The following is a 20988-nucleotide window of genomic DNA, read 5'->3' on the forward strand; positions in this document are numbered from 1 at the left end:
TCATGCCTTATCACATCGCTTCTTTTCAAGTTAGATAGAACAAACGGTTGCCGTATAAGGATCTCGATGGGTATTCCTAGATATTCGGGTAGGAGTAGAACGTAGACAGACATATACACGTTGAGGAGAGATCTTTGAACAACATAAATAATCTTGATTTGAACATAAAGTACATTATCTGCATTCTGAGTTACGACATGCTTCTCTAGATACATGCTTACCGATGCAACATACATTTACAAGTAAAAGGGTAATTTCAGTCATCAAAGAGAGATAAATCTGTTTTTTGAAATGATGACTAAAATTTTCTGTTTTACGACAACATTAGTTGAATGTACATGCAAAATAAAAGCTATATATATAAATGTATATGTATGTATATACGTATGATAGAATTAATAGAACGGAGGAATGACATTCTAATACCTTCCAGCGTTTTAGCGTGTGAAAGATGCATGGAAAGAAAATCACGTTCAGCTCTTCGTCTCACGTCTTCCAAATCATTCACTTCATTCGTAGTCGTATTATAAGAATTCTTGTTCTGTTCCGATTTTTGCCAAGCAGACGTCTCCGCGACGACGTTACTATTCGCATTACCGTCGGTTAGTTTCCACGATATTTTCGTCGGGCTCGGGCTTCGCGGGTCCGGTTTCCAGTCGGGTTTTTTTAGTATGGATGGACTCTGCGGGCGTCGAGTGATCTCCGAACCGGATCGTTGTCGATTCCACGGCGTCGTTCCTTCGTGTATCGTCGTCAGTTTTCCGATACTCGGAGATTTTTGCGGAGAAGGCGGAGGTGTCGGAAGCGGCTGCTGTTTCGTCGTCGTTGACGATGAGTCGTCATTTTCTTTGTTATCTTCGTTTTCATCGAACGTTTCCTTTAACCGCTCCTGCTGACGTAAAAACATTGCTTTCCCTTTCGACATCGCCTGAGCGTTATTATCTAGAGAAAATTCACAAAAACTGAAAACAATTTGCAGTGACTTTGTGACATTATATCATGCGTAAATATAGTGATTGTGTCGCTGCTGTGTCCTGAATGATAAGTTCAAGTTAGTCTGCATTTTTATCTATCCCTTAGGTAGCCAGGAGAAAGTTGCTTGAAAGTTAGAGTTATCAGTGGATAGTTGACATAGTGACAATTAAAAGTTCGTGACTAACTAATCATTCACTAACTTTTGAGCAACTGGCCCCGGTCTTTGTGAAATATTGGCCAAGTACAATATACCTATAGGGGTAACATCACAGTACATCATATGAGACGTCAAGCTCAAGCTGTTAACTGAAGTCAAAAGCCTCTGCTATTTCATATCCGAGATGATATGAGAGAACAATAGGAGTGACATCCGTGCAATACCTATATAGGGAAACTGTACCTCATGGGGCATGTCTTCAGTTCCTAATCCTGTTCTATGACATTCACGTATGATCATCTCGATAATATTATTCAAATCAGTTTTTTTCCCGATAATTCAGGATTTAATAGACCAGTAGAACAGTCAGTGCATTGAATTCCATTGCACTAGATACTGGATGGTTTCAATACATACATATAAGTGGTATGATACATCTCTAGTGGAAGTACTTGATTTAGTTTAGTATGATTGTCCTGTGGGACAATTGAATAAACGCAACTGGAATATTGCCAATGTGTGTATCCACAATTAACATCGAATAAAACTTACTGTTGATATATCATTAGACCACTGATTAGATCTAACAGTAATTATACATCATTATCAGTCCCAATAGGTAGAATAGCGTTACAGATGAGGTTAAAATGCCACAACTTGTCCTCATCATATATGAATTTGGGTGAATGCCCAGAGTCATGTAAATATGATACTCGTCAAAGCAATTAGCTCTGCGGATCTAGTATTTAGTTTTGCTCCTGGTTCCACAAGGTAAAACTATTTGAGATAAGTAAATAATTTACTGTTTGATAGTTAAAGTAAAAGTAGTGAAAGCTGAACAAAGATTGAATCCTTGAATACAATATTAAATGAAATACTTCACACTGTCGCGCTAGTTAGCCAAATTAGGTACAACTAGACCATAAGATAAGGACGTATAAATTAGATTTGAAGGTTCTCATTTTAGTCCATTCTCCGATGCACCAAGCCTTCGCACTAGCGAAAAGCCTGTATTAAGTCCATTCCATTTTAGTACAGACAAATTCGTACTGACCAAAAAGACTGACCCAAGCCATTCTAAATCTTAGAAAGGACCTTTTCTCAGTGCCAAATTAGAACCGATTTACTAGCAATACTGTGAATGCAGTTATCATCCCTATCCAGTTCATACGTGCTTAAACTTAGGCTTCCTAGTTAATTGATGAATCAACCCTAGGGGTTTTAAGTTAAAACAAATCAATAAGTTCTATCAGCTCATTAACACTTCACCACTGGATACAGCAAGGTTAAAACCACTGGATTACAAAATGTTGAGGGGTTAAGGGCCTTTCGTACTAAAACTATGAATAATTTCACATTCACCGAACAGTTAACTAGGTTCATCTTTATTTATATATAGATTCAAGAGGTAAGTGTTCTAGCTCAAGGCCAAGGTTACATGATCATTTCTCTCTATGAAGAAAGTGAAGTTTAAAAATGTGAATACATAAATATTTATTTAACAATTCTTGTTCTTTTGGTTGTGAGGGTTCACGGAGACACGTGTTATCAAAAATAATAATCATATATGTAACCCTAAACCTAATTCAAATTTCCATTAAGCATATTGTACTGATTGACTGTTCATATAGTTTGTGCTTGCAGTTGTAAATATTCTATTCTGAGTAGAAGCGAGGTAAGCAGTGTTCTCATCATCATCATTTTCGTGTAAATCATACATGTATAGGAATCTACTATTTTGTGAAGCCGTAATCCGCATATAATTATGACGGTAAGGTTAACGGTTGATGTTGTAATCATAGTTAAAGCTCGTGTAATCGCGCAGGGTATGATTACGCTCGGATTAAAGCACGCTATAAATTTTACCGCCTCTGGGCCAGAGTTTAGTGACATGAGATTCAGCAGTGAGGTAGTGAGGCCCGTCGACATTTTCACCGGACGATGAATCTGCTAGATCTTCCTCTTCTATCAGACAAACGAAATCAATCAATCAATCAATTATTCATATCATTGAACACTCAAAACGTACATATTATTTTATATCTGATTGTTCAAGTACAAACCATGTCAAATATCTAATTTGGAAACAGCATAGTAATCTTAAGACAGTTGAGTGTACATACTGTTTTTTAACCCTTTCAGTGCATCTACACCACAGTGCAGCGTATAAATCAGTGATGACTTTGCTAATACATCGCATTGAGGTGTATTTTGTAAAATCTTCAAATTACCTCCAGCGCTTTCAGCTAAGAAACTACCAGCATTGAAAGGCTTCATAGATTAGCCCTTTGGAAGGATTACCTATTTTGAAGATTTTTAAGTGGAAAAACTTTCCTGGCCTCAGGGTCTTCTTTGCATGAAAGAATATTCCAAAAATCACATGAGAGAATAAGAATCTTACCTTTAGCCATCAGTGAATCGAGTTGTATTGTCATACCGGACGAGGCAATAGAGGGCGACTTGGAGGAACGTTGAGATGTCGTTTCTGAGTTCAGTTCACCAGAATTATTATTCACGCCGAACGACACAGGTTTATACGACTTCGAAATATTTCCTAAAAGACAAGAAATTTTAGAATAAGTTTGAAAGGTACAAATCACAATATTTCACAGTTGGATTTTTTCACTTTTTAATTTCCACTACGATTATGCAGCACCTTGGTATCAGATAATTTTTCAAGCTGTTCGATAAACTTTTTCTCAATTGCTTATATATTTTTACGTTATAGACAGTTTAGATTTCTTCGCAAATTAGAATGAATCACTTGATTTTAGAATAATTAATCTCAAGATCTCATGCAAAAAATGAAATGAAAATCAAAACTGTAACGCATATATTTTCTTATTGTTAAAATTCGATGACAAAATTCAGGCCTTGATGAGTTACGTACATGACTTTACACATGAAAACTAAAAAAATGCAGAAATGGGACAGACAAAAATTAATTTCATAAGTAGAAAAATTTAAAAAGTCATTCCGTCACTGCTTTTGTTCACTTGAAAATACAAAATGAAAATAGGTTAAAACAAAAAAAAAAACATCCCATTCCATATCAATGGCAACTATTTTTTCAGCCTATTGACCTATTCAGTTCATTCAGAAATATAACCGATTATTTAGATAATGCTCTTGTTTCCCACATAAAAACTATCGTAATATTGTCGTTGTACAATTAATCATCGTATATAGTACTATAGCAATTATCTGACATCATTCAAGAGAGAACGTTGATTATCAACATTAACCATGAAAATGTATGTCATCGTAGATCACTTTAAAAACGTAGTAATTTGACATTCATTCCGCTCGAAACAAGTCAAATTTCAATCGAATGTTAATTCTCGTTATTCAATCTGATTTGCGCATGCTGTTGAAGAGTACGGGGTTAATTTTGGTAACGAATACATGCTTAAAAAACGACGAACTGCGTCATCTAGAAACAGACCAAACGATGGCGTCCAAATTCGATTACTGGGCGTTGGCTTGGACGAGAACGAGGCCGGGAGACTTTCGACGGAATCGGAGCGAGTCAGGCCGTTGATGGTAATACCGCTAGGTGGCGCTGCCGTGTCGCAGCTGTTATTACGAGTGATAAAACGTTGGCGTGTTACGGGTTCAGGAGTCGGTGTAATGCAGCGACGTCTGCTCGGTGGCAAACGCGTTATTTGATACGAGAATGAACCTGTTCGAGATCAAAGAAAACAACACATATTCCATTAATATCTGAACTCATTTACGCCTATACGATAATGCGTATTAAAGTCGTAAGGGGTTAGGCATTTATCCTTGTATGATTTTTCAGATTTCAAATTTTCAAGAATTTCATTTCTAAACATGATCTCAATACGGATATTTCTTTTTACGCGATTCAAAAAAACAAATCAAAACGGTTTGATATCTATCTGAATAATCATCATGACAGGGGCTAGCCAACCGTAGAGAAACACGCAGCCCAGATCCGACTGTTACATTATGCCTGATTTGTTTCCCTCGCCCGCAGTACATCATCAGCTAAATGAAAGCTATTTAATCATGATTAATTTTCATCAGTTTCGATCTCGTGCAATAAAAACACTGAATGAGAGTTAAAAGTCTTGGTTGTTACTGCCGTATGTTCACGTGTGTTACTTGTGCACTGAATAACAAGGTAAAGGAGAAAAATGCTTATTATGCTTTAATTAATTATACATTGATATGAAATACAAAGCCTGAAACATGAGCTGAGGTCGTTAATTAATTCACTTTCATTATTCAATGTCTATTAAGAATGCCTATATAGGTATATACAATACACAAGGAAGTGAATCTATAAACAAAGAGGCCAAAATAAGGTATGGCTGCCTGAATACTTGATATGTCTTACCCAGGTAAGATACAAGGACTTCATCAGGCCTACTGATAAATAGCCTAACTGGACAATCTAAGGCAAGATCCACTTTGGTAAAAGTTATTTGTTTTGGAATATAACATAATGAAAGTGAATTATTCAATAATATTATTTACAATGTCAGATTTTTCAAGTTGCCCAACATTTTGCTTTCATTTTCAAGTCACATACATTACAAATGACCGTATTTGTAGGTGTGACATTGATGGTCCCCAGTGATTGATAAGCCTTGGAATACATCTTGCAGAAATTATTTTGACAGGATAATTGCTCAAAGATTGTGCAAATGTGAAATGCTGGGCAGCTTAAATGGGACATTCAACACTATTAATACTAATAACAGAACACTGAGGGTATGGGAACAATCCTTACTCTGCTGTTGCCCCTCAAAATGTCGCGCCCTTCTCGCCAGGCGGCGAGCTTGTCCTGCATGAAACAAATTATGAAAAAATTTGTGACATTAAATCAGTGAAATCATTCAATTCGCTCTAAATTGAGGTGAAGATTCAAACATGTTTGCAGTGAATTAGTAAAGCAAAAGCATTAATCTTAATATCTCAAGATTCAGGTTTGAGCTCATATTTGGAACTGGGCCATAGTCTAGACTTCAGACAAGTTGAACTATAAAGATTTCTTAATTCATCTATAGATAAATTAGAAATGAATATTAACTGCATAACCTGCGGCAGGGAATGAACTTCTGAACCGCGATATTTCATTAACTTTTACGATGGCATTTTATTCTTGTAGATGGAATATTTACAACTATACGAACGCATAGCACATGGTCGTTACAAGATTCCACCGAATACTATAAACCGGTTATAGGTGGTTTTAACCGGTACGACGACGCCATGCTGAAGCTTCAGGAGAGAGCACATGGGGTAACGCACACACATATACAAGACCTACTCTCGCTAGCCGACAGGCGCGGGGGCGGCGGCTGCTGCTGCGTCGGTTGGAGGTGAAACCGAGCGGTACCGCTGCTGAAATGTTGCCACTGTTGCGGGGCTGTGAGAGGCACGAATAAAATAAAGATTATTCATACGCTTATATATAAAATATATGAGAGAAAACTGCATTCCATAAGCCTGATACAGATACTGAACAGACAGACAGTGCGTGATTCTATATAAAATTCACTTATTGGCTTATTGTCAATACGCATCAAACAGCTTGGCTTTATTAGATATTCTATTATGTGGTCTTTGGTAAAAATTGCGCGCTGTCCATCTGTAAGACTGTATTCAAGGCATGAATGAACTGGAAAGAATTCAACAGATTATAAATCTGAAACCTGACGAATTGAGACATAAATCTTTTTGATTTGAATGTTTTAGATTTAACGGAATTTGCTGGTCATTTCATCAGGTTTCATGAAAAAGTGTCTGAAAAATGTGACGAAATGCCCAAACAGAAAGTGTTGAATAATGGAATAAAACATAACCTTAACGAATTCAATGACAAAACTAGTGATATGAGAGCTTTGTGAATTGTGCAAACCAGGCAGGTAGTAGAACTTCCACCACCTTCCTGATTATGATGATTCACTTCCAGATATTGAAACAGATAATGAAACTAATGCGAACCTTTGCTATCACTTTGGTAGCCGTCGTTTAGATCGGTCACCGGCTGACTGCTCCTCATATTGATGCTAGTACTACTTTGATACATGTTATCTTCTTCCTCTTGTTTTTGTGCGTTGTTCTGTTTAGTTTTAGTTACCAGTGGTTGCTTCGCGGGTTGCGTCCCCGCTGTCTTCTTCGTCGCTAATCTACGATTGTTATCGACATGATGAATGTCTTCACCTCTACAGAAAATATGAAAAGCAGAATATGAATTTTCAGTGTGATTCATCAAAATAGCGGTCTCTTCTGAAAACGGTGTCCCATTGATTTCAAATGCCAGTTATTCAAAATATCTATGCAGATGGAATTTCTTGTATTGTAAATTCATCATGCTGGGCCTGCTATTTCTTCTATTTGTGACACAATATTTAACGATATAGAATTGATTTCAACATTGATGACGGCAAGATCTAAAGACAGCAAAAGAAAACAATGCATGCAAAAATGCAAAAAAAAAGTTGAAGAATGATAAACAGAGTGATTAACAAAAAGGTGTTTATATGAAATAGCCGAAATTGGGCTTTAACTGAATTTTCGATAACTTTCTTAGAATCATCAACCAGATCTATAAGGGCTTCCAGCAGACCTAGCTTAGTATGAAGGAAAATCCAATAAAACTGATGAATACAGTGTGAATGAGAGTTGGCCAGACTGGACGCAGCATGATTGTACTGCATATAACCCCAACTGAACAATCTAATCTCCACAATATACGAAATAATTACAAAACATGCTTCATGTAGACCTCCCAAAGATCACTTCCTCTGCCCGCAGTCGGTCCTTATCATAATTACTTATGAATTGGTTCGAGAAAACACTGACCACCTATGGAGCTCGTCACATATGAAAAGATTTACCCAGAGCAAAAAACCATCGATAACGAAAAAGAATCACTATTCAAATGAAAGAACATGAATATGTCATCTTTCAGGGGTTCAAGACAACATCTAGAATGTGAACAGTGTTGTTTGTATAGCCTACATCAATCTTTATTCGAGAAAATGTCTACTTTTCAGCTAGGTCTACGATATTCACAATATTTTAGGTGATAACCTGACTTTCAAGTGTAATAATCATACAAAAGTCAAACTTAGATGAAAATGTAGACCTTCGCGATATTTCATTCAAATAAAGAAAGAAAACAGAACATTCAGATTGATTTCACTAATGTAGACATCAATTTGTACCTTACCTACGGCTACAACAGCCCGTTTTATTCCCCATCGTCGTTGATTCAGTTAGCTTTTCATAAAGAGATCATTCAAGACTTAATCACAATGAGCACGAAATCCTGAAAACTGTGAAATGTTTCGTTTTCTAACGTATCCAATTCGAAATCAACTAATCCAAAAAAACTGAATCCCGAGTTCTTGTGCATGCGTGGTGTGCTTGTAATGGTCAGCATATAGATGTAAAATACCGAAAGAAATAAAAATCGGTGTAAATGCCCTAAATGTCAACAACCATCTTAGGAAAACATGAACTTGAACTTCCGCATAAAAATTCTCTACACTTCAAGGCGATGTTAATGAGCGATGCCCTGAAAGCGGATATCGCATCTACAAACCAGTATTATCATGGCTTAGCACTTCCGGCAAAATATCTATCAGCCATCGAGTCAATTTTTTCCAACTTTACACGAGCACCCGTGAGGTTTCTATGTATTCCACTAACACACTCGCGACGACAGTGACCCTCGCACCAGTAACACCCAACTCAACTATAGACATGTTTTTACCATATGAAATACCACAGCATTGACACAATTCATCGTATAAATGACTGACAGCAACCACATGTTCATAACGATTAAGTTTGATTAGTTATCATCATCAAACTCCGATAACTACATAACCGGGCAAGATACAATTTCATACCCCAAATATCTATTACACTAACTGCAGTACAGTAAGAGAGAGAGCGTGCTGCCGAGAACTGATTATTATATGAATTAATGAGCTGTTTGAATTTCGTAAGATTAATCTGAATTAAACCCTTGAGCGATCATTTACCAGTGGAAACCAGACTTTACATTGTCTGAAAGTAGCGGATTGTGTCTGATTAGTACAGATTAATGATATTAATGCCTCTCTTCAACGGAAATTTCTAATGGGACTGAGGAAAAAACTGCAGAAAGAGATTTCGAGAGATGATCGAGAGACATTGTTAATACCCACTTCATGACAAAAATGTACAGAAGTTTCAGTTAAAACTCGTGATAGAGAATTCTTGCTTTTATACGTTCCGGAAACATGTAAAATCTCCACACCTCTTCCAGGCAGAACTTCATCATAAAATTCTTGGCGCAACAAATGTTCTTTACGAGACGAGAAGATACACAATATCCGTGTAAGAAGATAACAAGAGAAATCCCACAATAAGTTCAGCCAAAACGAGAAACTTGAATAGAAGAGTTATATATATTTGCGCAACGTTTCGGCTAAAGACTATTAGCCATCATCAGGCGTACTGATGATGGCTAATTCAGCTAGTTCCATACATACATTCATCTGCTTCACATACAAAATAAATCTAGCTGTTTTTTTTACCTCGGCACCGATATTACATCCCTGGAAAGCATGTGTTGATGATTTAGGCGGAAACTTATTTTTATCACTAGCCCCACATTTTCAGGGGGGTCATTGTGCAACATGCCCATGGATACAATTCTTAATCAAAAATGAAAACTCATCAAAAGCAGCAGAATTCATTTAAGTTCAACTTCATATAGTACAATCCATTACTAGATGTAAATTTATAATTCAAGACTCAAACACCCAGGATAGGTTTCATAGGCTGTATAAGGAGAAATCATTGATCTCAGTTAGAAAACATTACGGAAATTAACTTTGAAATGCATCCAGGAATCAAACTTGATATGACCCAGAAACCAGCCCTCCATTCTTGAAGAAGGATGTTTGTACATATTCATAGTGGATTCGATCTTGTCGAGCAATTAGTCAGAATTAGCGGAATTTAAGCAATGCTAATGATAAAAGCCGATCCTACCTTTTCAGTTCTAGTTCCAGTGTATTTCCAGCAGATTTTATCTGTTTCTGAGCGGCGATTAATGATAATCCTTCAGTGTTCTCTCTGTTTATCAGATGTACCACATCCCCGACTTGTATGCCCTCTCTGTACGCCTTACTGTTTGGATTCACCTGCAAAACATTAATATATCAATGAAAACCAATAAGAAATGTTGTACCAAACACTAGACCGCGTGTAGATATAAAATCTAACGAGCTGGGAATATCTTGTTCCTTCAAATCCACAGATGAGACTAGAGGTTTATTACAACTAAAACTACCTCCTTAAAATGATCTGTTTTTTCTCGGCGAAGTTCATGATGAACATGAAAACGTTGATTAGATGAAATTGGTATGATACAAATCTTTGTCAAAGGTCACAGACAAAGACGGGATCTTCACTGATCGAACTAAGATATGTCAATCGCTAATACCTAATACCGCGTTAGTTAATGATGTGTCATCAAGGAATTTTTTCTCGAAGAAACCATTACAGAATAATTATCTCGCGATGTCAATCAAATACTTATAAAAAATCCTGTTCTGTGGTTGTTTCATATATCGAGCCATTTATGAGGTGTTTCTATAAGCGCTGTTCATTAGTAAATATATTGTGGTTAATGTCATTTTTAGATAGCTATCTAAAATCCATTTGCGGTTTTCAACGAGGCTTCATTAATCAACTTCAATCAACCCTCGTATGGCCACGACAATTTTTTTAAGCAATAAGCCTACATGCACAGAAAAACTTATTCGTACCTAAAAGTAAAAGTGATAATGCATATCGATAAATTCAGCGAAATGAACGCGTTATCAATATTTTAACAAGGAAAGATCAAAGTTTATTTGATTAGTTTATTTCTAGTATGTAGGAACGTTGAAATAAGTTTATATTTAGCTATGAAAACAATAACAAAATGTTGAGCTAGGTACGAAAAAAAACCCCTATGCCGGAAGTTTCTCATCAACTGCGCACTTCACAATAGACTAAGTACTGATTGTTTTCCTTCCTTGGTTATCGTTTTAAGCACCGACATCAGAAATCTATTTGAAAGGGTTCAGAATTAAAGACAATGAATTTTACATCATGAAACCCCTAGCAAAAAACCACACAGTCTAACACACTTAATCTGGAGCAGCTTAATCCAGATTTTGGTCTAATCCGGACAATATTTGCGGTCCATTTGTTCATTATAGAAAATGACTTTTAATCCAGATTTCCCATAAACCGGATGAATTTCGTTGGTCCCAAATGATCCGAATTTAGCGGATTCCAGGCATGTACTAATACTAAAGCCATAGATTTTAACCTAGCAAATGAAGGTGGACACTTGAGGAAGGATTCCAAGTATCCACCTTCATGGAAATAAAAGAATACCTGTGACATCCGTGCATAACGAGCCAGAATTCCATCAGACGGTATCAATCCTCCAGACATTATCGGATTCACTGACCTTTACCACGTATCCAACTAACCGAACCAATAGAGAGTTAACTGAACTGAACGATGAAGAACAGATAGAAAGCTGCTAAAATTCCACCTGAAACCCCCTGTGTTTCTACAACCTGTGTACACTAACTACCATCTGAATCAGACTTCAAAGATAAAGTGATGAAGGAAGTTAAAATTGGAACAAACGGTTGATGTCGATGAACTGGTATGAATGTGTGTTACTGATGATGATATTACAAATAAAAACCACCAAATGTGAATAAACAAAAACACAACGTTTTTTTTCCAAGCGAAAGACTACAACGTTTTCAAGAATGAGAACGGTAAACTAACGTTCTCGTTAATGGATCTGTAATTGTTTGAGATGAAGGTATACAACAGATGAGCTGATGAAGACAAATGATAGGACGTACTATTTGATGCCAAGACAAAGATGACCTCCAGGTGCCATAACAGTGATGCCAATGCTCCAAATCCAACAGACAATGCTCCAAACCCATGCAACAGACCATCTTCCAGAAAGCTATATTCCTACATAGTGGTTCGCAAGAGCTACCCTTATTGACTAAAAGATTGAATGATGGATTCATAAAGTTTTTTCAGCTTTCATAACCATTAAAAACATATGGCAGAGCAAATATGAAATCAACTCACACTCACAAATATTCCGTAACTTCTCAATGACCATATTTAGCAAGATTTCAATTTATATTCACATTTCTCCGATAATCATGTACCATTTGTCGCCTTGTACATACATGCATACATATAATCTCAGTCTTTGTCAATATCAATACAGACCACAAGTCATTTTGTGAAGTATTTACAAGACACTTGACACATCTGTCGTACGCTGAGGTCGATAATTGCCTAATGAAAAGACGAACTATTTATTACCTGGTGATTTGTTTTTTGCTTATCGTTCAATTGTTCTTTGCCAAGAATGAAAACCATTTAAAATTCGGAAACGAATGATGTGAAGTTGAATCTTGAAATGACCTGTTAAATTTAAGATAAAACTTTCAGAGAATATCGCGTTATAAATTGAGATATTCCTGATACTAAAATTGGGTTGAACACTAATGATGAACTCATCAATGAACCTGTTAACCTATCGAAGAACAACTATGTAAATCAACGTTCTGGTTTTCAGATCTCGTGAGCATCCTAAAATACCCTTCAATCACCAGCATTTGTGAAGTAAGATTTAGTCGAGCGTTTCATTGATAGATTTTTCTGATAGGTAGTCAATAATATATTCGGTCTAACAGAAAGAAAAAAAGGATTCAGTAGCACTGAAACATACAGGCCAGTTAGAAATTTATATTTACCATCCCCCTCTTCAAGTGGTGAGGGTTTGCAGAAAGATGCTGCAAGGGTTATAACCGGTGATATAAAGCTCGGTAATGTCAGAGAAGTAAATGTACATGTATATAACCATCACAGCGGTGGTTCTAGTAAGACAGAAACTGAACGAGAGCTCGTTCATGCTCCTCATGCTCCTCGGGATGAGGTGAAAAAATTTACACAACAACCACTACACCACGGTTACATACACACAGTCTAATCAATCAATCGAAAAAATTCACTGTATCCTCCCAGAAACAGATCGAATTTACGTACTGTATTTCTGAGAATTGTGCTATTTTTCTATAGTTGTAGTCTATTTTTAGAATGACTGGTCGATCATTGAGGAGATGTATAAGATCTTTCTTGATGATACTCTTTATGAATTTCAACTTACAAATTCTTGGTCAAGTTGGATGACCAATATCTGAATTAGGAATCATATTCTGAAGCTTGCTGAAGTTCATCTATTCTAAATTTGATCAGGCAAGACCAGAACAATTTTTGTACCAACATCTGGTTTTCATATAAGCCGCAATCACAGGGAGAGGATTTGGCCAGGATGAAACTGGCCTCGATAACCAAGAGCTAAATTTCCCTTGCGGGAACAGCAAATTTCCTCACTGCAAACTTATGTTAACAAAAGAACCATAATGATTGGGGCAGAGACTGAAAGGGCATTAACTTATCAAACTGCAAGTTACAAAATTCGAAACATATTTTCTTACATAATCATTAGCAAAATGGCTAATGCACTTGTAGGAAGAAAGAAGGTGGTTGCGATTTGCGAGCAAAAATCTTGTTGGCGATATTAGCTTCATTTGTGAGGAAAAAACATCGGCGATTAATAGATGAAAACCACATGTTATCGAGAATCATTAAAGCTTTAAAATCCGCATTCATTCGATTTGCCCGGTAAAAAGATAAACAATTTGCTGCACAAAACCCAGGTAGAAATTAAAAGTGGTCTCTTCATAACGAGAGTTTGAACAAGCTCAAGTAAAGGAGAGTCGTTCAATCGTAAAGAGTACTGGTTCAATTTGTTTGAGGTATACTTTGTTACCATCATTCAATAGCACGAGAATTTCACAACATTTAAGTCTCAAATTCTAGTGGACTGAATATGAATTCAATATGTACATATCTTGTGCAAAACTGAAAACTGGCACAACTTACAATGACGAAATGCCAAGGCTTCAATTCAAGAAATCAAAACAAAAAATGTTTCAAGTGACATAATTTCAGTAGAGAACCTCATGTTTGAGATATATAAAATGAATATACTTGGTTATAATGTCACAGTAAACTTGACTTCAGTAATTAACAGTGTAATTAACTAATGCTCCCCTGCCCTGTAAGTGGAAGACTACAATAAGTAAAATTGGATTTGACGTCGCATCAAATAAGAGTCTGCAATTGAGCCCGGGAATCTCGGAAGCGTTTTAAGTATGCGTATTGATTTTTACATCGATCGGGCCAATAAAATCAGGATCGGATTTTGCCACTGTCGAGGGAGACATGACGTCGCGGTGTTGTTGGTGGTGGTTAGTTGATGATGACAAGTCAAGGTTTTCAGCTAAATCTTCGCAGTAAGTTCGCATGTAACAACAACATCCACAGTTCAAGCGTGGGTTAGATACGAATATACAGACTATACTGAACATTAAATCATATATACGTTTAACCTATTCTTTTATTAGTATTAGTTCTGTTAATAGAACTATTCCTACAACCTATCTAACCATCAGCTTGCATTGGGATAATTAGAAATCTAACAACATGAAAGAAAATCTAGCAACAATCTCCATCCAAAATACCTCATAACTGCCGTTATTACAGCAAAATTAACTATAGAACGTATGAAAAATTATCTAAAATTTATAATTATTTTATCAAATTGAGCGTTCGTGTTCATAGAAAGTTCATACACGGAATCCTGCAACACATAAGAGCTCTTAACACTCACAATAGCGAACTCGATATACTACTGCCCTCAAATATGCAAATTTTATCAAATCGTTCATTGTATTTCAAGTGTGTGATGCCTCTTTCAAAATATGACCGAAACAATAAACGCAGATGTTACAAAAACGTGACAAAAGAACTTATAGAATGAACTACGTTAAGATGATGAATTCCGTACTCACCAGAATCTCCGAAAATTGACAACATAAATTGAGTAGTACTAGCGATGTTCAGCCATGTTCTAGAGTAATCTACACTAAGATACAGATCCTACACTCATTGCCATGTACAATATTAATAGATACCGACCACAAGCGAAACCGCACAACCACCAGCACCACTGACTGACAAAACCGTCCTGTCGAGATGAGAGCGGAATAACGGCTCAACATCGCAGGCCGGCGATGTCTCTGGGAGACTCTTATACTATAATCATATCAATGTAGAAAATAATTCAAGGGGTATCGCATTTCCATAGCTTGTTAACTGTGGAATGAGACAGACTTTTCACCGAGATGTAAAATTACATGCATTCCTCGTAGCAAATAATTGAATGACTAAACTGAAAATAATTTAAAGACGTACTGGAATGAAATGAGTCCATGCCTGTTTGATATGGGCCCGACCAAAAATGTCAGATCACAGGCCCGATACAGGTCAGATATATGCTAATTGCTTCTCGAAGTAACTCACCTCGCTTACCGCAGCATCGTTTTTATCTTATTTTATATTGATAGTATTTTAGTATCGAGTGAGTGATTTACGTGTGAATGCGCTCTCTAATTAGACACAGGCCAAATTTGACTCGGGTCTGATCCGGGCCAAATCGTCTCCGTGTGATCGAGGCTTTTGTTTATGAAAGTCTGACATCCATGATTATACAAAGAGTTAATATGAAGAAGCAGTAGTAAGAGAATAATGAAAACAACACGATCTATCTATCTATCTACCGATGTTGATAGAACAAGCAACAGGAAATAGAAGTTAAGATAACATGTACATCATAATACATATAATATATATGAAACTCCTATTCTTGATAATCCTTTATAATCCATTATAAATGATACAAACAATGTGATGTATAATATTCATAGGCCTGTTATACAAAATTAAACCAGCTTAATTCAAACAGGAATCAACTCAGTCTGTTCTTCCTACAATGAACTGAAACACGTTTCAAATTTAACATGAATTTTTTTCCGATTTTATTAGGGGTTCACTGGTATAGCAGCTACAGATGATCCAGTACTGAAGAAGCTGCGTCTTGAAAAAGTATCACATCAATCCTCCTCCGAAGAAGCGTAACAGTTGCAAATTGACAGCAACCACTTCAGAGCTGAGAATTTAAGAGGGAACCCAGAAAGTTTTAAACCAAAATAGAAAACATCACTATAGTGTATGTATGTATGTATGTAAAAACCATATAATGCCAAGGGCTGTTGTATGATGTATAACTTTTCCCCCTATTGCCTAAGATTACTACGAAAAGCCCCAGACAGGGTAACACAGGGTGGAGTTGTACTGCTGTGAATGTTGGTTAATAATGCCAACTTGTTTTGCCAACAACTAGAACTGGTTTATAATTTGTGAAAGTCGTTTTATTTGTTGAAAGATCAGTTTTTTATGAAAGCGGAAAATTACTGTATTCATGTATAGGCGTGTATTTGACTGGCAGTCTGATATTCCCAAGCTTCTAAATTCAATGAATAGTTGCTTTCAGTTTTAGAAACAGCTGAATATCTAATTTCATCATTTTTTTTTGTAATCGTCATTGAAATTTGTTTCTTTTTTCTCAAACTGATAGCTGATATTTATAACTAGCCGCTGTTGGTAAAACACAGGTATCTTCTCCTAGAGTTAAACACTGAACTCCCACCAGAATTCCAAGACAATGAATGAACCACTGAGTGCTGATGGTATCTCAAGGGATGGTGTTACTCAGCAACAACCACTACAACTCTGCCATCTTTATGCAATACATATAATATATGAAAATTGAAGGCAGACATACTCATTTTTTATCTGCACCTACGAAACTAGTAAATGAAAGGAATCACGGATGTCTTATTTATACACCCATGGTAACATTTTGCATAAGTGGAACTTTTAAAAGTCTTTGAACTTTTTAAATTAACCACACATAAAAGGTAGACCTAATTCCTCTACAGTTTCATCTTCTAGTGGTGTCACTGATTAAGAGCAAATAGTATAGGTCAAGCTGAATGACTTAGTTAGTTACCTGTCGAATAGAAGACCTACTTGAAAAAAAAATATGTTCAACCAGAATTCCATGTGAACAGTCTAGCTCAAAAGACTGACTAAAACTCATAATGAATATCGGCACTTTATTTTTGTCAAAATAAATAGCGTGTAAAGCATCTGTTTTCAGGATTAAAGTAAAATATATTCCTTGTAACTTTCATTTTCCCATACACCTACACCTTATACAACGACCATATTGGATTTTGGATTTTTTTTTTTCATAATCCAATCATCAATAGATAATTCAACAGATGGTTGAGACTTGTAAATATTGGGTCACACATTTTTTGTAGAGTACATACGAGTAACCTCGAATGATTTTCAGACAATTGTTATAGTACGGTGTTCTCGACTCAGGCACTACCATGCTTTATACCTTCAATGATTTATAACTGACAAAAAAGTTTAGTCTGTGAGGATCACAAATAATTCACTGGTATATCTTACACCGAGTCTTTGCTGAATAAATTTCAGGATAACTTCATAACTTTAGGCGGATGATTATGATATTTGTCTAGTTTACCTATGAATCTTGTTGCTTTGAAGACTGCAAACAATGCAAGCGTTATAAAAATACCTGTAACAACAGGTGGCATAACTCTTAACATACATAACCCAATTTCATAACAACAACACCAACAGTACCAGCGCTGTAAGGCGTCAAAAGCGGTTTAAAAGTAAGTACAAAGGATAAGAAAATTTAAATCTCCAGTCTAGAAAAGCAAATTGGAAAAACTATGTGGACGATAAGATTATGTAAATTCTGGCTATTCAATACGATTTAATCAAACTCTCTTTACCAGAAACTGAATAGATTCTAAACTAAATGCAAAAAAATGCTTGCATTCAAATTTTCAACACGAGCATTTAGCGTTTAACAGCCTACTATATGGAACTCTTATAATATAGACTTAACTGTCAGCACCAATATACTAATCATTAACAACTCGCTCGCCTCAAACAAACTAGCCTCATCACATTATTTTACCTCTGCACATTCTTCAGGTAGCCAGAAACCTTGGTTTTTTTTAGTTTATGTCAGTTGCGGCACTTATCTGACCCAATAGAAACATTTTCAATGGCAACATACAACGAAAAAAGTCTTGGAACTGGAATTTGGTGAGCTGTACGTGTAGTAAAGCACTGATTAGGTCGCTAGAATTGCTTAGATGGACTGACAATATAGAGGCTTCCATTTTCTCATCACATCAAATATTAACAATAAACAATTAACTTTTGATACTGTATATACTACTTTATTACTTGAAGATACATCAAAAATTGGGCTAACTCAAAGAAAATGTGAACATGGTATACAGGCCTAAGGCTATTGATGTTGAGATCTGTCACAACCTATAGGAACAAAATACGGATAATACCGAAAAGTTTTGATAATACTAAATATATAGAAGCTATGTTAAACCTATGAGATTGATTCTTAAACGAAATAAAACTTTACATAACACGCAACATTTGAGAGAGCAATGACATAAAGAAAACATGAAGCAAACCAAACATTTACAGCCTCGTAAAGTCTGGTATCTATTAACATTTCCATCGGAAAAACTCAGTGGTTCTTGTATCCGACGAGTGTAACGAAGAAGAATTCCAACGAGAGAACGTTCAAAGAATAATTATACAAGAGCTATCCTCCCAGCGTGTCGGGTTAATAGAGAAATAGCCTCAGATAATTAGTTCAGATTATTCTCAGGAATAGGCTATCAGCTACCCATCGAAAAGTCACTGCTAGAGGGCTGGATACCTGAATAATTTGGATGAAATCATTGTACAGCTTTCTATCTCAGTCATAGATCAGCTCACTCAGTTATAGTTGTGTCAATGGTTAAAAAAATTCATGACATCAAAAGACTAATTTCCATTTCTGAAATCTCTTTCATTGCCTTCGATTTATTTCTCATAAATGTCTTTTCAACGACAGAACATTTTGCTAACTGCATAGAATCAAGTAAATGTACTAATGACCACTCTGAACTAATTAAGCCAATTAACTTTGCGGCTAATTAGCACAGATTTGCATAAGGCTTCCCATATATTTTACTGGTTTTACTGGAGCAAACTGAACAACCTTGAGTATATATACCAACCCAGAGATCGTATAATGTAGCCCAGCTCATATTGATAACAGCTGTGAGCTTGAAACTATTTAACTCTCTCTACCTGAATCGGGTAACAGGCTACTATCACCGAGATTCCATTATAACGAATGATTTAGAATTGCAGCATCAGAGGGAAACATTTTTCAGTGGTAGCTAGAAAATTGTGCTGTCTCATTATTTTCCAGACTCGTTCCTCTATTCAAAATCTTAAAATTGAAAACCTTGTTTTGCTCCTGGCAGGTGTGATGGGTTTGGTGGGTTTGTAAGGGACACCTTATCAGACAATAAATAAATAACAGGGTCAATCCGGATTCTAAGATCAGAAAGAATTGAAAACCTTTGATATGAGTGACAATATTAGATCATTTCATTCACTCAGATAGTGAAATCTCTTGCGTAAAAACCCCTGACTCACCCTCCATTCAATCTATCGCGGAGGATGCTAAGATTATTCTGATCAGAGGTCTAGTAGTTAATGTAACATGATTCACCAACTTGTTTTTAACCGAATGGAATAATCTATTTTGGTATCGGAATTAAATATCACTGCTGCGATCTCAGTCTGCACCATGTTCTGCCTTTTGCTTCAATACTTTGGAGGAGTTAATAAAGACCGTACTGGAAATACTCAAGATTTACTGACTGCAAGATTCACAGATTCCACATTTAGAAATCTACAATCCTTAATGAATTACAATTTAATCACTAGGCTGAATTTACTTCAACAGCTGACAGGGAAAGTATTCAGCATTTCAGAAGTAATTATTAAGTGACTTAAGTCATTTAATAGGTTTATAATCATAGCCAAACTCAATATTATAAACCAAATCCACTTTCTATGAAATAACATGGAGCTCAATTGGATATGAACAAAGGAAGCCCTGGGGGCATCATTATTGGGTTTGACACATTTTGACAATTGGGTCTTTGACTTATTTAGTTATAGAATGGGTTGTATTTGTAATACCACAGCAACAACCCAGCTATGCCCGGCGCTAAAGATAAATACAGCTATTAATTCTAAAATCTGCACAAAATCCTAAAAATTAAACATTAGAAATAGGCACGAATAAATGAAATAGTGATGGAACAATATTTTACGACTAAATATGATACATCATGTGTGGCCCAATTATCGAGGTGTTACAGCAGAATAGACCAAACAAGATTTTCACGTGAAAAATGTCAATCCCGGGGACCAAGGTCCAGTTTTAATCCACCCCCTAGGTTTGCATATATACATAATCTATTGTCGTTAAATGATCTTACCTTTGATATGTAGATGCGTTCGTCATTCTCCGCGCCTCCCTGTATTCTAAATCCCCATGGTGCTCCACCGTACAAAGTGACAACATAGGCCATCTTGATAACCGGGGACGGTGAGGACATGGCGGGTCGTTTCGGAACCCGGGCGCGGGAATCACGAAATAGTAAAAATAGCGGCCGAAAATTCCAAACTCGTCGTCATCACTCAGAAAATGCCTTGTTGCACTGCGTGTTTCAGTTGATAAACCAGAGATCGGATAAAACGAGATTTGATTGTTTTTTTTTCGGAGATGATATTTATTAGCTATAAAATGTCCCGGTCGCTTCTCTGCTCATTCAGTCACACACTGACTCGTCCTATAAACAAAACCAAAAACTAGCATCCTAACTATATAACAC

General features: G+C 36.3%; 1 protein-coding gene across 1 annotated transcript in view; it reads right to left on the bottom strand.

The window, feature by feature from the left end:
- LOC141903346 (uncharacterized) overlaps positions 1 to 20943 on the bottom strand; it is a 45438-nt gene extending 24495 nt beyond the window's left edge. The window contains exons 1-7 of the mRNA XM_074791449.1: positions 20593 to 20943; positions 10157 to 10308; positions 7109 to 7329; positions 6432 to 6530; positions 5892 to 5945; positions 3534 to 3686; positions 427 to 942 (exon numbers count right to left, since the gene is read on the bottom strand). Of these exons, the coding sequence (XP_074647550.1) occupies positions 427 to 942; positions 3534 to 3686; positions 5892 to 5945; positions 6432 to 6530; positions 7109 to 7329; positions 10157 to 10308; positions 20593 to 20712 (1315 nt within the window). The 5' untranslated portion in view covers positions 20713 to 20943. The remainder of the gene's footprint in view (positions 1 to 426; positions 943 to 3533; positions 3687 to 5891; positions 5946 to 6431; positions 6531 to 7108; positions 7330 to 10156; positions 10309 to 20592) is intronic.
- Positions 20944 to 20988: the final 45 nt, after the last annotated feature.

This window comes from Tubulanus polymorphus, chromosome 4, assembly GCF_964204645.1.
Source record: "Tubulanus polymorphus chromosome 4, tnTubPoly1.2, whole genome shotgun sequence".
Taxonomy (NCBI): Eukaryota; Metazoa; Nemertea; class Palaeonemertea; order Tubulaniformes; family Tubulanidae; genus Tubulanus; species Tubulanus polymorphus.